We start from the raw sequence: 17,558 nt of genomic DNA, 5'->3' as shown, positions 1-17,558 counted from the left end.
CTGTTAATTACACTAGAAATCAATGCCGCTCCCCAGGGGCTGTGACAGCTCAGAAGCCCCTTTTGAAGTTGTAGGAAAAAATGGTTTTAATAAAATAAACTGCACATTTCTGGACACCCCTCCAGGCTATTTGATTCTAAGCTTCCTCTTTGAACTATTTTTGCAAGTTTGTGTTTTCTCCACATAGCATATCCTTTTCGATTACTGATTCTAGCCTGGTTCAGTGTATTCAAGCTGTTTTACAACTCTGTATAAATGTGTCTGTTCTTTGAATTATCTTTTGAATCATTATGATGTTTGTCTGTTTCCTTCATTGATTAGTACATAAAATAAAACCTCTAACATGCTATGATGGTTAATATGAGGTGTCAACTTGATTGGATTGAAGGATGCCTAGATAGCTAGTATTGTTTCTGGGTGTGTCTGTGAAGGTGTTGCTAGAGAAGATTAACATTTGAGTCAATGGACTGGGACAGGATGACCCACCTACCCTCAATGTGGGTGGGCACCATTCAATCGGCTGCCAGCAGCGCTAGAACAAAGCAAGTGGAAGAAGGTAGGATAAGATGGCTTGCTGAGTCTTCTGGCTTTCATCTTTCTCCCGTGCTGGATGTTTCCTGCCCTTGGACATCAGACTCCAGGTTCTTTGGCCTTTGGATTCTTGGACTTATACCAGGGGCTCTTGGGCCTCCGGCCACAGACTGAAGGCTGCACTGTTGGCCTCCCTACATTTGAGGTTTCTGGACTCGGACTGAGCCTCTACTGGCTTCCTTGCTCCTCAGCTTGCAGATGACCTATCGTGGGACTTCACCTTGTGATCGTGTGAGTCAATTTTCCTTAATAAATTCCCTTTCATATATACATATATCCTATTAGTTCTGTCCCTCTGGAGAACCCTAATATATGTGTTTATTTTATGTCTGTATAACACTTAATGATTTTATCCTTTTTTGGAAAATTATGTTTCAACAAAGAAAACGTCACCTCCCCCCTAAAGTTATCCTGTAGAGAATGCCCTGCAGTAAAGTTGCCTGGGCCTCGAGGATTAAAGCTTTCTTACCATACAAAGCCATTTTACTACCAGACAGTTGCATTGCAAGGGTTCAGAATCAGCACCACAAACCAACTCTTGGTCTTTGGAGCCAAGACCAGCTTGCCAGTGCAGATCCATAATTATTTTACGGGGGATCTCATCCCAGAAGCTCTACTGTCTCTTAAAATCGATGGTATGGAGCAAACCAACACCGTTAGATGATTTTTGAAAATCTCTCATAATAATCCAGAACCTCAGTTAGAGTCAGAGGTCCTATGTCTTTTCCCTGGGAGATTCTGTTTCCTATGTGAGCTAGCAGATGTGCCTTTAAATTCCACCTGTCAGTTCCATCCAGGCCTCAAATTTAAAGGGATTTTACTGAAAACAGGGTGAATCCTAATTCTGTTTACCAATGCATAAGCCCCAAGTCCCTGGCCAGTAAAAATACTCCCTTCTGCCCATTCTACAGATGAGGAAATGAAGGTTCAGAGAGGTTCAGCACCTTACCCAAGATGGCACAAGTAGCACATAGCAGACCTGGATTCAAATCCAGAAAGGTCAGCCCCAACCCAGTCCTCTTTCTACTAAAATGCCAATGCTGACACCCTTTTCCACCAAGCTGCCCAGATGTCAAGGAAAGAGTCTCTCCAGAAAATCCAGGTGCAAACAGCATCTCCTATTTCTTTTGCTTAAATATCCTCTAAAAGAACTTGAGAAACTCTAAAGCCTCATACATTTTTAAAGCTGACATCTAAAATATTTCATCATGAATTTAAATAGTTACAAAGGAGGTACTTTCTACCATATATTAAACATTACTTTTTAAAAAATTACATCACTATTTTAAGTATATCCAGCGGATTCTAATTACTAAGACGATTTGATACCCATCATCACCCATAAATAAATGCTCAGAAATTTTCCATCTTTCCCCTTCCTTCTTAGAGTCACACTTCCATTTCATCTTTCTTATGGAACTGCATTACTCTGTTTGAAATTATATAGAGTACCCTATTGTATTTCTCTATAACAAAAACTCTTGAATTTCAAAATGTTTCATATGCTGTTTAACTGTAAAGCTGTAAGTGTTAAAAATATTTCTTCTGCGGGTGGGCGCAGTGGCTCACGCCTGTAATCCCAGCACTTTGGGAGGCCAAGGCGGGCAGATCACGAGGTCAGAAGATCGAGACATCCTGGCTAACACGGTGAAACCCCGTCTCTACTCAAAAAACAAAAAATTAGCCGGGCATGATGGCGGGCGCCTGTAGTTCCAGCTACTCGGAAGGCTGAGGCAGGAGAATGGCGTGAACCCGGGAGGGGGACGTTGCTGTGAGCCGAGATTGCACCACTGCACTCCAGCCTGGCGACAGAGCGAGACTCCGTCTCAAAAGAAAAAAAAAAAATTTCTTCTGGATTGGGTAGTTATTTCAACTGTTATTAGTACCTAATTGATCAAAACATAAACACTGCATAAGCAGTACATTTTATTGCCAACATTATTTCCTAAATCAGCCAGTGGGGCAGGGTTTTTGTCCCCTCAATGAATCTACATATTTATGAATAAATGATTACAAGGTTATATAAATAAAAGAGGTATCACCAGCAATCCTATTTTTTTTTTTTAAGGTTGAAAGAACCTAGTTTCCATAAAAAAGTGGAAGGCAATTTGAGTTTTAGTAAAGCTGTGTCCTTCAATTCTTCAAACTCCTTTCTTAGTGCTTGATAAACATTACATTCAGGCTGGTGGTTCCCTCAGAGGGTGAAGGAGAAGGGCAGGTAGAGAGCATTCCAGAAGCAATGGGTCATGTTGCAGTGCTTAATATAGGTAGCGGGAGCATAGGATTTTTGCATTATTTTTCACTTTAGACATATTTCACCTTAGACATATTTCATAAGTAACCTTTTATATATACCCAGTACTTAATTCTAAAATGAGAAAAGAAATATCAAAAACATATGAAAGATAAGCAATATTTATCCTTCAATCAAGCTAAATAAGTGAGGCTTATGGGGTATCTTTTTAAAGAGATTATTTTGCTTCCTTTCCTACGATGCATTAATGCCTACAATGCATTAACACCTGTCAGACGGTGCAGGATTTCAGATTTGATAGGTTTCCTTCAGCGGAGACATTGTATCTTCCCTCCAGACCTACTGCACAGACACCTGATTGGTATGCATTCATTTCTTACTAATGGGCAAGGAGGACTAAGGGCAAGTGAGACAGTACCATCCTGAAGAGTGGCTGGGAGGGACTTCACTGATAATGTGCCTTTGGGTCAGAAGGAAATGATGGAGCAGGGCATGCAGATATCAGGGAGAAGGTATTATCAGAGGAAACAGCATTTGCAAAGTTCCGTTGTACAACATGGTGTGACCATGCGAGGAGACTTCCTATTTTGTTTTCATTCACCTGGGAGGAGTCATTTCTTGCCCACTCTATACATCTCTGCATAGCACCCCATGCACCTCTCTAGGTACTCTATCTCACATTCTAATTATTTATGCACACACCCATGCTCTGCCGTAAGCTCTGGAGTCCTTTAGGGCAAAGAAATAAAGGCACAAGTCTCCAGGATGCTCACACTTGTTTTTATTAGCCACAGTTTCCCACAGTTTTCTACCTCCTAGGAAATACACAGCTCACCAAGGGCACCCAGTCACCTTTCTATCCTGCTTGCATGGCTGACACTGTTGCTCACCGAGGGTGAGCAGATCTGCAAAGTCACCCAGGGCCTGGTTTCCTCAGGTACAGAGAACCCCAAGGAAAGAAGAGCCAGAACTTAGAGCCCCTTTCTTCTCCATATGGGATAGGACACCCAAGACAAATGACTCATGCATCATGAAACAGAGGCAGGGCCTTAAGATGCCCAAGAGGCCTGGGCACTTGGAGTTCCTGCTACCAGCCAGGCCACTGAACCGTTGCCTGCCCACCCTCCCATAGTGGCTAATCCCTAGCCTAGTTGTAAACGTCTTTTCAGCGCTGCACACTTCATGCAGTCGGATGCCTTCTGATTACTGGTCTCTGAGACTTTCACCTGCTGAGGTGCAAGAATCAAGCATGGGCATGAAAGGCAAGGGGCTACCACAGCAACATTGTTCTGCCTCCACCCTGGGCTACGTGCCCTACCCCAGCAGGCTGTGACCTAGGAGAGCTGCTCCAGCCTGGGGCATGAGGGGCCCTAGAGCAGGATACCAGGGCTAGGAGTGGACTGCCCTGCTGATGGGTCGTTTTTCTGTGAAGAAGCTTTTCAACAGTAGCACCTGACTGAAGCTGACCACGAACAGGGCAATCGTCTCGCCGATAGACCAGTAAGAGACTCGGCTATTAAGGTCTTCCGCTCGGGCCCGGTCCTGGGCCTCCCGCAGTCGGTAATGCGTCTGGGAGTCAATCACCGTTTTCAGAGCCTCATGGATGGTCACGCAGGCGGACTCCATCTGGGCAGGAAGAGAAAAGCAGTCACACTGCTAACCCATAGACAAATGTGGGATCCAGCAAACAGCAAATGCTGTTTTCAACATCCTAGGTGGCATCCACTGAATGCTAACTATGAGTCTGTGCTAAGGGTTTTACGTGGTTTTATTTAATCCTCACAACAAGCCTAATTGAGGCTCAGAGAGGTTAAGTAACATGCCCAGAGTCACACAGTTAGTATGTGGCTGAGTTAGAGTCTAAGTCCTGAGCCTATGCTTTCAAGCACTGCCCTATACTCTCTTATCCAATCCTTACAATACCCCTGATAGGCACGGATCATTACCCTCACTGTTAACGAGGGCTTATCCCACACACAGATGAGGAAACTGAGGCTCCAAGAGGCTACATGAATTGCCCAAAGTCATACAACTAATAAACAGCAAAATGTGAACTAGACCACAGTTGTGTTTGGACTCTGAATCCACTGCTCACGCTCATTCTATTATGTAATTGCTGCCTATAGTTTTATGTATAAACACAAACACATGAAGACACATGCCTCATGTATGTAAGCACATGCACACACATGCAAAGACACATATATATAAACAGGCACTACACAGACACATACGCTCATGTGTAACACATACTACATCATAACTTTCTTTACCTGCAAAAATATTCAGTGTGGTAGGCAGAAGTCTGAAAATGTCCTTCCCACCACCACCAAAGTCCCCTGCCCTAATTCCAGAAAGCTGTGAATATGATGAGCTGTCACCTCTGTGACTGCATCATGTTAATATGACACAGCTGACCTGAAGATGGGGAGGTTATCCAGGCCTGATCTAATCACAGGAGCCTTTAGACGTCAGGAGCTTTCTCCAGCTAGATGAAGAAGTCAAGACAGTTTCGAAGCATGAGAAAAATTCAATGTGCCACGCTGGCTTTGAAGGTGGAGGTGACCACCTGCCAGGACCAGAAAAAGGCCTCTACGGGCGGAGGGTACAACAGTCGGCAAGGAAATGGGGACCTCAGTCCTACAACCACAAAGAACTGAACTCCACTGACAACCTGAATGAGCATGAAAGCAGATCCTTCCCCAGAGCTTCCAGGTAGGAGCCCAACCTGCCACCACCTCGATATCAGGCTTGGGAGACCCCAAAGAATCTGGCCAACCTGCCCAGGCTCACAGCATACAGAGCTGTGTGGTAATAAGTGAGTATTGCATTAAGACACTACGTTTGTAGTAATTAGTTACTCAGCAATAGACAACACATTATGCCTGTGGGAAAACGTTGAGTTCTTATTCAGAGGCAGCCTCTAAACCACCATGTATCCAAGGCCTAGAAAATTCTATCCTATCAGTGAGTTCTCAGGCTAGAGGAATTCACAAAGCATGCACCAGACACTCACTCCAGTTCCCAAACTCCAAAGGCAGGCTATTTGTACAGTACAATAAACTAGAAAAGACTAAGTCACTCTGTGACCTCCCTCCCTGTGGGCGGCAAGCCACCCAGGTGCCGAGGCAAGAGACCGAGGGCACGAGCTGTTCCAGTATAATAAAATATATAAGAATAGTGATACTAGATATAGATCATAGATAGGATTATATATGAATATCATTAATCATTAGTTTGTAGCAATTACTCTTTATTCCAATATTATAATAATCCTCGCTCTACAATCATAACCTAGGAAAAACCAGGCTATACAGAAATAGGAGCTGAAGGGACATAGTGAGAAGTGACCAGAAGACAAGAGCGCGAGCCTTCTGTTATGCCCGGACAGGGCCACCAGAGGGCTCCTTGGTCTAGCGGTAATGCCATTGTCTGGGAAGACGCCCGTTGCTAAGTGGACCGTGGTCTTGCGGTAGCGTCAGCGTCAAGGAAAAGCACCCGCTACTTGGCAGACTGGGAAAGGGGGTCTCCCTTTTCCCGGTGGAGTTTAGAGAAAACTCTACTCCTCCACCTCTTGTGGAGGGCCTGACATCAGTCAGGCCCACCCGCAGTTATCCGGAGGCCTAACCATCTCCCTGTGATGCTGTGCTTCAGGGGTCACGCTCCTACTCTGCTTTCATGTTCCATCCTGTATACCTGGCCTTTTAGATAGCAGTAGCAAATTAGTGAAAGTACTAAAAGTCTCTGATATGCAGAAATAATGGTGTAAGCTGTCTCTCTCTCGTCTCTCTCTCTCTGCCTGGGCTGCCAGGCAGGGAAGGGCCCCCTGTCCAGTGGACACGTGACCCACGTGACCTTACCTATCATTGGAGATGGCTCACACTCCTTAGCTTGCCCCTTTGTCTTGTATCCAATAAATATCAGCGCAGCCTGGCATTCGGGGCTACTACCAGTCTCCACGTCTTGGTGGTAGTGGTCCCCTGGGCCCAGCTGTCTTTTTTTTTTATCTCTTTTGTCTCGTGTCTTTATTTCTACAATCTCTCATCTCCGCACATAGGGAGAAAACCCATCGACCCTGTGGGGCTGGACCCCTACACCTCCCCAAAACTGTTAGTTTCTCTCTCACATTAAACCATTTCCAGAAGACAAACAGGAAACCACTGCCAAACAATGGTGTTACCCTTACTTGCCTCATTGGGTATCCTTAACTCTGGGCCATTCTAGGAGCTAAACTAGACTATTTAAGGAAGAACAAAAGCTTCCTTCAGCCTCTGGATTACAGGGCAGCAGCTTCCATCTTTCTGGCAACAGGTCTACCTCCCAAGGCTATGGGACTCTCCTGCACACGGTGGCTGGCCCTCTCATCCAGGTCCATGTGTAAGAAGTGGTGAAATGTCACACGTAGAAGGGTGGCATGATCACTGTGTATCAGATGGAACTGACAGAGTTAGACTGGGTACACCAGCTCAAGGAGCAATAGCAAGTGAAGAACGAGCCTATTTGTGCCCCAGTGAGTACCTCTGTCCTGTTTTCTCAGTGACATCCTCTATGCTCTATTATTTTGGGCTACATATCATCTTTCACAACTGGAGTGTAGTCGGCATTGGACTTCTTCACTTCCCCGCATTTGGCAGGTGGGCTATACCTGCAGACATTTGATATTGAAAAAGGAACAAATGATCCTAAGAAGGGTTCCAGACATCAGGAAGTAGACTCCAAAGGGAACTTCCAAAGCTAACTGGCTCCAAAGGCTAACCACCAGAAGAGAAAGCTCAGGTGTAGGCCTCTGCACTGGGGACAATGGTCGCATTTGTGGTTGTTCCTCCTAGCTCTCCGGGGAATGCTTCCAAAGCTCACTAAAGCATGTCAACTATCACAGATGGAACAGGACACTAAACTGGGAAGGAAGCAGGAAAGATGTCAATGTGGAGTCGGGCTTAACCTATGCGAACCCGTGTCAAAGCTAACTCAAGATATGGCATTTCTAGAAGCCTCCCTAGTGCCCCCTGCCAGACACTACCTACACAGGCAGACTTGGTAACACAAATCCGTTCTGTATTTACATCACCCTGGTGATCCCTGGAAAATCACAAAGGATTGAAGGTGGGGCTGGGGGACTCAGGATAGACACTTGTAGGATGAGGTTACAAGGATTTCAAATCATGGCTGAGTTTTAATAGCTCATACTTCCACTAATTCCTTCATTCAAACATTTACTCAATGCTTACTTTTCTTCCAGGCACTGTGCTAGGCCCAGCGAATTAAGAATCAGAGCCAGACACAATCCTGGGTCTCAGAAAGTTCACAATTTAAAGAAAAAATTACTCAACTAGAATGCAATATAAACAGTCAACAACAGAAGGGTATGCAGAGCAGTGGGAACACTCAGGAGAAAGATGCTGAGCCTGCCAGAGAAGATGGAGTACTTGACATGGGACACGACAAGCTGAGCCCTGATGGATGGGCAGGACGTCACCAGGCTGAGGATGAGAACACATCCCAAGCAGCAGAAGCACAGGCAAAGAACTGTACAGGGCCTGGTCTGGGATCAGGGACCGACATGGTGATGGGGATGCATGGAGAAGCAGCTGTGGGGAGGTGGAAGCTCATAGTAAAGGGCCTCGAGGTCCAAGACTTTATCGTGTGGCTCTGTGAGCAGAAGACTGGCAAGATCGGAATCCCACTTTACGAGAATCTGCCTCTGGCAGCTATGATGCAGAAAGGGATGTATGCGAACCAGTTTAGAGGCAGGGAAACCACTTAGGTGGCCGCAATTCTACTGGGAAGAGAAGAGGCGGGCCTCAATTAAGAAGGTCACCATGTCACGGAAGAGTGGATTGGGGGGAAATTGATGGCACTGAAATCACAGGACTTCGTAACAAAGTGTATCATTCTTGAAATCAGTGGGAGGGATGGAGACACACACATAAGTGTATACATGTATGTATCATAGTCATAGGTAGTATATGTGTATATGTATGTGTGTGGCACACACGCATATGTATTCATATGTACACATATGTATACATGTTTGTATGTATAAATCCGCAGAGAACACTACCGAAGGGCTCATTTGATTTTCCAGGCTAGAATTCCATTCTCCAAGTTTATTTGTCACGAACTCATTCAGAAACAAAGTGTACACTGGACTCACTTGACTGGGGGCTCCTTGGACCGTATGCCCTGGCCTGGGAATTCAGCAGTACTGGTCAGCATCTCCAGCCTTCTCCCAGGACCCAGTCACTGGAGAGGAAGGAGGAAGGGAAGAAGAAAAGAGGGAGGATGCAGAAATCAGGTGTAGACACCAAGACAGGATGAGTCAGATATTTATGTGAAGCATCACTTTAAAGGCCTAGATCCAGTGACACAGGCCAGAAACCGGCACTGAGACTGCATGAAGAGGCCTCGGTGGCCTTTAAAGGAACAATCTCAGATCAGATCAGTGATAGCAAAGGGACCAGTTCCAAGAGGGTAACAGAGAAACAGGTGATACTCTACAGCTTTCTTGGCAACTAACATCTGCAGATGCCTTCAGGACCTTGCACAGACGCTGCAAGAGACCCCAGAGCAATACATCCCCAAGAATCATAGCTACCTGGATGCTCACCGTCACCACAAACACATGCTACTTCCCCATCCACTGAGATCTTCCATTAGCGCTCATCTAAAACAAACCTCTTCAGCCTGTTACCACAAAATTTCAGTTAGGCAATCCCTCAGCCAGCTTCCCACCCAGCAGAAAACCAACGGAACCCCTCTGTTTTCAGGGTCCTCTTTTCCCAGGCCACGAGTCCCTAGCATTCCTCGTGTGTGACCTTCTGCCCTGCTAAGAAAACCAGTCCTGGCTGGCTTCCAGCGTCCTGCAGCCTCACAGGGATTATAGTTGCCACTTCATGGTGACAGTCGGTCTCTAGGACACCCTGACCCATCCCACCTCTGGCACCATCCCTTTCCTCCATCTCCACGCTGACATCCCATCCTGTCCCAGCCACCTGCGGATGCCGAGGTCTTCAGTCTGTAACCATTGACAAATTCCTGCAGCCCTCACCTCATCAGGCCTCCCTTGACCCAAGTATCTGCTTCTTTAAATTCTTCAAGAACTCAATGACAGGGAAGTAGAAGCTGGCCTCAGAGCACTTAAGAAAATCTTTAATCCTTCCTAGACCACCAGGGAGGTAGCTCTTGGCCTTTGACCTTTGTCAGAAACCTTCAGCTCTGACCACGATCTGCCCAGATTCTCAGGAAGCCTGGAAGTCCCTCGAGCTTGGCTTTCCTGAAGTCGCATTCTCCTGGCCCAGGTCCTCTCCTAGGAGCCTGGTTTTCCTGAACTCAGGCCTGAAACAAGTCCTTTGGGCCTGAATCCCTGGCCTGGGCCCTGGTCACTATGGAATCTGTTCTTTCACCTAATACTTACTTTCGTGCCAGAAACCATGGCCTCTGGCCCACCACTGTGCTGCAAGAAGTCTGGGAGAGGCAAGACAGCAGCTGCAGGGTAAAAGGGGACCCATGCCAAGCAAGATAAAAAGCGCTCGTGAGAAGAATGAAAGTTACACTCCATAAATCTCACCTGTTCTCTTCACCTAGGAGGCCAAGCTTCTACATTTTCAAGTGAAGCCTTCCTGACTCCTGGAAGAATTCATCAGTGCCTCCTCAAGACCCCTGGTGCTTCAATTACAGCATTGACCACAGTGCCCCATAGCCAACTGGTTTGCAGGGCTGTGCTCCTTGCAGGGTGCCCAGCACCAGGCACAGAGCCATCCACTGCTGGCACAGTGTGTAGACTGAGTGAATTCTGGCATAAAAGCAAGTACTCTCAAAGGCAGGCACAGATGGTTCAAGGTGGCGGGGTCAGAGAAGTGGAAGGGAACGGCTCTTTTGAGGCTAAGCAGGAGCAAAGAAGAGGTTCTAAGATATAAGAAAAGGGAAGCATAAATCACCCTTTCCTGCAACAAAATCAAACTACTGCTCAGGCTCCAGGAAGGAATGTCTCTGTTGACCTAATTCTTTAAGGCTTTTCCTACCAATTTGTTTTCTACTGGTTGAGGGGGAAGTTCTTCAGCTCAGCTTTTGGAGACTTACAGAATCTTCCCAATAGAGGCTGTCCCAACAGTGGCCAACAGAACTCTCAAGAGTATTGGTTACAAAAGATCTTACACACAATACACACCCTCGGCTGGATCTTCTAACAGCAGTCATGTTGCCAAGCTCAAAGATCAAACCCAGTTTTGGACAATGGAACTTTCTATGCATGGCCACTAGCCATCTGTGACTACTGAGTACCTGGAGTATTGCTATGGTGCAGAGGAGGAAGTGAATTTTTAATTTAATTTCAATTAATTTAAATAGCCAAATTTAGACACTGGCTACTGTACTGAACAGTGCAGCTCTAGCCTCCAACTGCTTAGGGAAGGTGGAAGACTGGGCAAATGAATTGAGTGTGCCCAGAGCTACAGAGGAAGGGAGCCACCTTGGAGGGCGGCCCAGAAGATCATCTGGCCTCCTTGAAAGTTCAAGACGCCGTGGCTTTGGTTCTGGCACACGTGCTGCTATCAATGGTTATTCCTGTCTTACAGGTTTCCCTGGGCCCTGACAGTCATTTGACAAGTGGTTGGTGAGCTCCTTCCTGTGCCCCACCTTATGCACTGAAGCACTGAGGATACAAAAGTAAATCATTCAGGGTCCTAGCCCTCATGAAGCCCCCAGCCTGCATATGAAAGGGAAGGAGGAGCTTAAACAGCAGAAGGGAAGACAGACGAAGGAGGATGGGATCAGAGAATAATGAACCTTGACAGCCATGGGCGACAGACATGACTATCCCTCCAAAATGTCACAGTTTCTCCTCCATAGTGTGGAGCTGTTGCTAAGGCTCTACTTGCCAGCCTTTCATCCAGCTTTGCCACATGACTAAGTTCTCACCCATGGGACATGAGCAGGTGATACGTATTCCCACTGGGCCTGGGCTTTTAAGAAGTAGATGGGCTTTTCTCATTCTCTCTTCCTTTGGCAGCTACAGGCAGAAGACCCTGAAGCCCTAAGGGAAGACAGAAAGATGACAAGAAAGAATGAGCCTGGATTCCTGAGTCACACCATGGAGGAAAGCTCCCCACCAACCTTTTCTAGATTATGCATGAGAATAAACTTCTATTCTGTCAAGCCATTGATGTTTGGTGTTTATTTTGTTACAGCACCTTGTGTTACCTTAACTAATACACCACACAAAGTAGGACTTTGGTCTTCATGATACAAGCATATCATATAAGCAGAGACACACGACACAGGTACTTCAAAAGTGGTACTGTGCAAAAGACTGAGTGGGAATGAAAGAGTACAGACAGGAATATCAGAGGAAAGTACTGCAGGGATCTGGTTAGAGAGTGGAAAGGAAGATTGAAAGAAGAGCATGGCATCCTTTAGGACTAGGTATGAAGAGACAAAACCAACCCTGAGACTTCCAGACTGGGAGCTGGATGGATGATGACCCCGACCACCAGCTTAGACAGACGCCAATGAGGAGGAACACGCTAGGGGGTTCAGCAGCCCCAAACTGCTAATGTTCACTCACCTGGGTGAGAGCTGTGACCCTGTTCCCCATGTCTGGGAGAATGGGAGGCTCATCGCCCACTTGAAAGTCAAAGTAGACGGTCTTGTGAGAGAAGGTGGAAAACTCATTACTGAAGCAAAACTGATAAATGCCCTTGACTTCAGCCCGGTACGTGAAGCTGTCGTACTGCTTCTTGGTTTCTCTGTAGATGGTGTTCCCCTGGGGGTCCTCCACATAGCAGTCAACATCGTAGTGGCCTCCAGTGATGACCTGACAACCATAAAAAATTTGCTGTTATCAAAGGAGCAACCACCACTTACCAAATGCCAACCAGACACTGTGATCAGACTCTACAAACATTTCTGTCATTTCATCTTCTAAACTTTCTAAGGCAGGTGCTACGCCACTTCTCATTTTACTGAGGCTGAGCAAGGTTAAATAAATTGGCTGTGGTCACACTGCTTGAAAGTGAAAGGGCTAAGATTTGAATATATGCCTGCCTGACTCCAAAGTTTGCTCTGCAGGGGTTCAATGAGCCTAATCCTTTCCATTTTACAGAAGAAGAAACTGAGGTTCCAAGGTTAAGTAAATTCCCTAAGGTTACACAAGAGAAAGTGGTGAGATGAGATCTGCCCTGAGAGCTTTTGGTTCCAGTGCCCAAACATTTACCTATTGCACTATTCTGAAGCATGAATGAACAATACCCCAGGATAACTGCTCTTCATGAGATGGTGCTGATAAAGCTTCCAGAAATCAAGAGCAAGATGAGGAGGGATGCCCAAGAAACTATTCCAGTGCAACTAGATGCCACCGATTCTTTATCTTTGTTCAATACTTAACACAAGACACGCAGCAAATCACTGCTTTAGGGCACTGCCACTCATTAGCCATGTGACCCTAGACAAGTTACTTTACTCCCTGAGGATATGTCTTTATCCATGAAGTGAGGAGTCAATAAGTTATCACACCTAAAGTGTTTAGCACAGTGTCCAACATAAATTTAGCAAGGGCCCAAAAAGTGCCAGCCAATTACTGGACAATCGTCAGACTGCAAACTAACCCCCTGGGGGTGCAGTGGAGATGTGGGATCTGATTTGGGGGCCACCCTAGAGCATGCATGCTGCACCTCCTGCTTCTCCATTCCAATAACAGACAGGTGTCCCCCTCCCCCCACCAGCAAGGGTCATTCTTGGCCTGCTGCATGGGTAAAGTGGCTATTAACAATATATTATTACTGATTGAATGCAAGGAGAAGAAAAATATTGATCGAAGTATTCATGGAATTTCTGAGTGTCATTGGTGGAAGAGTCCTTGGGAATCATTTAGTTCAAACTCTCCTTGTAACATAAGAAAAATAAGACCCACATAAGGCAAAATCTCACAGGTAGGCAATGGCTATAACCAAGATCCATCAAAGGACACGGTCAATGGCCTCCATCTGCTTCCAAATTTAAATGGCCTCTTTGTCCGGACAAAAGTTACTAGTCCTGCTCAGCAAGCTTTGCATAAAGCAGTGAGCATCCTGTTGCTAAGTGTGTTTAAACCCAGGCTGGACACACTTTGACAAGGGATTTCCACCCTGGCAGTGACCAGATGACATCTGAGGTCCCTGCAACCACAGAATTATTCTTTTTGTCATTGCACCTAGGTTGCCCATGTTAACCCAGTCACAATTTGCATGTTGTCCACAAAGACCTGAAAGTGGACAAATCAGTGACTGAGACTACCACATAGAAGTTGTCTCCAAGCGCAAGCTTCCTTCAGTGCCTCTAACCACAGAGGAACTGGTCAGATAGCTTGCCCCCATTCCTGCTGCCCGTGGCCCCTCATTTCTGAAGTGCCTGTCAGCATGCGTCCACAAGCAGATAGCTGTCTGAGTACGATGCCCTCTTGGCCCCCAACCCTAGACCTGTTCACTAAATATCGGGGGCAGACTACTCACTCAAGACCTGCTCCTGTCACCTGTGGGCCACGGGATCTCTCAAAGGAGACAGGAATACAGGAACTGAGCTTTTTAAAGCCATATGGCAAGAGCCAAGTTTTGCAGCCACACCCCTCCTTGTAAACACCGCCAGGCCTCAATGGCTGCACTGATCCCTCCTTTCCAAAGTGCCCATTCTCACTTCTGCTGCCCTCACCTCACTCCAACTTTAAACGCTGGAGAGGGGAGGAATAAACTAAAACTATGAACCCACTTCCTCTCGCTGCCATTTTTCAGTACTCGAAGGCACAAGGCGGTCCAAGAGACTGGGGTTAGAGAGCCTGTGTCCAGCTGATCAGAACTGGCGTTCGTTAGTGTCTCGGGGATCTGCGGAGATCTCTCTGGCCAGCTCCCCAGGCTGCGGGATCCGCCATGGCGTCCCCATCCCGAGCTCGCACCTGCGGCGCTGACTACCTCCTCGCTGGCCAGGCTCGTCTTGGGTGGGCCCTGATGATCCAAACCTTTCTCCTCACGGGGAGTCAGTCAACTGGTCTCCGGGGACTCCCACCCCATGCAGCCTCCCTGTAGCCTCTGTGGCTAATTCGAGCGCCTCCAATCAGGGGCGAGCCAGTGTCCAGGTGAGACCTGGGAGTGGAGGGAGAAGGGAGCGCTGCCGGGCGCCCGGCCTCACCTGGTAATCCAGGGAAAACTTCACGCCCTGCTCCACCTCCTCGTGGAAGCACTGCTTGGCGTTGTCCGGCAGCTCGAAGGTGAGCTCGGCCCCGCGGGGCTGCTCGGCCTGGAGCAGGAGCAGCAGCAGAAGCAGCACGGAGGCGGAGCGCGGGACAGTGCTGCCCATGATGCTCTCGGTCCCGTCTCGAGGGCCGCGGCTCGGGCGCTGCGCCCCCGCGGGCTGAGGCGGCGGCTACCGGGTCCTGGGAGGATGTAAGGGGATAGACGTGGCGCGAGCCGAGCTCTGCGCTTCCGGGAGGGCCGGCGGCACAGTGCGCAGCCGCGCTCTCAGAGTGGGCCCGGGCCCCTTCCGCCCGCTGCGCGTGCGCGCTGGCCGCGCTGGGCCAGGGGACACGCCCCCCTCCACGCCTCTCCCGGCTCGGAGGGTGGGTCTCCGCGGAGGGGAGGTGGGCCTCCACCTAGCGCGCCCCTACCCAGAAGAGGTAGAAGCCCTCCCCGCTGTTCTGCGCGCTCCCGGACCCGCAGGGCTGATCATCCCCCCAGGTCGACCCAGGTCCACCCTCCAGCTGCTGCAGCACGAAGCACGTGGGATTTTACTCCCTCTGTAAGGCTCTGCTTTTGACAGGCTCTGTAACTTCGGTCTCACACTTCCCTCGAGAACCAGTCTCCTTGTCTTGAAATGGGTGTGCCCAAACCTAACATCCACAGTAGTTAGGGAGCTAGGTGAAAGATAAGGGAACGCTGGGAACCCGATTAACACTCCTTTCTTCATTCCCATACCCTTCCCAAGGTGAAAGAGTGTGCGAAGGGGGTGGGGGCTGGAGAGAGTAAGTAAAGACCCATCATTACACCTGCTTTGGGAAAAACACGAGCGTGCTCACACACAAACGATCTCATGAAAATCCAAGTAAAGTCTCGCAGCGACTTCAGGTATATTTTGGTTGTCAGGCTCGTTGAAAATTCTTTTTGCACTAAACTGTCATTTTTGCACTTTGACTTCTTAAAAGCTCTGAAAGCAGATAAATTGGTTTACCGTCTTACCCATGACCACTGACTTAAGATTCTTTTGTATAATCGTAACTATGGGTATAGTTTTATATTCACTGTGATCCAGTAAACAAAGAGAAAAGACATAGATTGTGATGTCGATACTCAATAAATAACTTATTCAGAGAGCATTACTAGACGTGGTATATCTTGACTTCAGGAAAGAATGTTACTGCCCGTATAGATTTCCACTGGGCACATTCACTATGGATGAACACGCTAATGTGTGAAAGCAATCTGTAGGCTTGGAAATAACATGCATTCATAACATAGTTAATAATACTGACTGGCTCAGTGACAGGCATGGAAGAGGTGTTTAGTAGTGTCGCTTAAGCTTCCTTCCCTGGCACTATCCTATTTCAGGATTTTTTTTTTAGGAACTGATAGAAAACATGGAAGTAATAATCATCTGATCTAGAAGAACTAAGTGGAGAAACAAATGACAGATATAAGACCACGATTGGCCAGGCGTGGTGGCTCACGCCTGTAATCCCAGCACTTTGGGAGGCTGAGGTGGGTGGATCATGAGGTCAAGAGATCGAGATCATCCTGGCCAATATGGTGAAACCCCTTCTCTACTAAAAATACAAAAATTAGCTGGGCATGGTGGTGTGCGCCTGTAGTCCCAGCTACTCAGGAGGCTGAGGCAGGGGTATTGCTTGAACCCTGGAGGTGGAGGTTGCAACCTGGCAACAGAGCAAGACTCCGTCTCAAAAAAAAAAAAAAAAAAAAAAAACCACGATTGTCTTGGCACAGGTGGAGTGCTCTGCTAAGACTAACAAAAAGAAATTTTGGGCTGGGCACCATAGCTTATGCCTGTATCCCAGTATTTGGGGAGGCTGAGGCGGGAGGATTGCTTGAAGCCAGGAGTTCGAGTCTAGCCTGGGCAACATAGTGAAACCTCATTTCTACAAAAACAAACAAACAAAAATTAACCAGGCTTGATGGTGTGAGTCTGTAGTCCCAGCTACTTGGGATGCTGAGGTGGGAGGATTGCTTGGCACCAGGTGTCTGAGGCTACAGTGAACTGTGATTGCACTACTGCACTCCAGCATGGACGATAAAGGGAGACCCTATCTCTAAAAATCAAAATAAATTCCTCCGGATTAAATGTTAAGTCTTACATTTAAGTTCCAAGAAAACACCTGCATAAGTTCAGAGGGGGAGCTGACATTGAAGTAGCTCAAGTCAGAGCATGCAGGCTGTTGGCTGGGACACCTCAGTTCTCCTCCAAGCATCCTCTTACATCTAATAGGCTAGATTACTTCCTTATACGGCAGGCTCAGGGCAGCATCCCAAGAGGAACTAGACAGAAGGAGCAAGGCCCCTGAGACCTAAGCTTCAGACCTTTTCCAGTATGACTTTCTCCACATTCTGTTGACCAAAGCAAGTTCAAAGGCCAGCCCAGATTCATGGAGGTGGAAAAATGGAAACTACCTCTGGATTTGAGGAGTTGCAAAGTCACATTGCAAAGGAGGATCATACTGGGACGGAAGGAATTATGGCTGTTA

The 17,558-nt window shown here is 47.3% G+C and overlaps 1 protein-coding gene across 2 annotated transcripts; it reads right to left on the bottom strand.

Moving 5' to 3' along the window:
• Window positions 1-3,604: 3,604 nt before the first annotated feature.
• TMED3 (transmembrane p24 trafficking protein 3) lies at window positions 3,605-15,377 on the bottom strand. Of its 2 annotated transcripts, none has more exons than XM_024232492.3 (3): window positions 14,999-15,377; window positions 12,408-12,656; window positions 3,605-4,471 (listed from the first exon to the last, which is right to left on the bottom strand). In XM_024232492.3, exons 1-3 carry the CDS (start codon window positions 15,164-15,166, stop codon window positions 4,235-4,237), a joined length of 654 nt encoding a protein of 217 aa, XP_024088260.1. In that variant the 5' UTR covers window positions 15,167-15,377; the 3' UTR covers window positions 3,605-4,234. The 2 variants fall into 2 exon arrangements, with proteins under 2 accessions (XP_024088260.1, XP_054387683.1); XM_054531708.2 differs by lacking the exon at window positions 3,605-4,471 and adding an exon at window positions 8,938-11,876 and having other exon boundaries at window positions 14,999-15,364.
• Window positions 15,378-17,558: the final 2,181 nt, after the last annotated feature.

The sequence above is a fragment of the Pongo abelii genome, chromosome 16 (genome assembly GCF_028885655.2).
Source record: "Pongo abelii isolate AG06213 chromosome 16, NHGRI_mPonAbe1-v2.0_pri, whole genome shotgun sequence".
Taxonomy (NCBI): domain Eukaryota; kingdom Metazoa; phylum Chordata; class Mammalia; order Primates; family Hominidae; genus Pongo; species Pongo abelii.
This window is presented reverse-complemented; position numbering and strand designations above follow the sequence as displayed.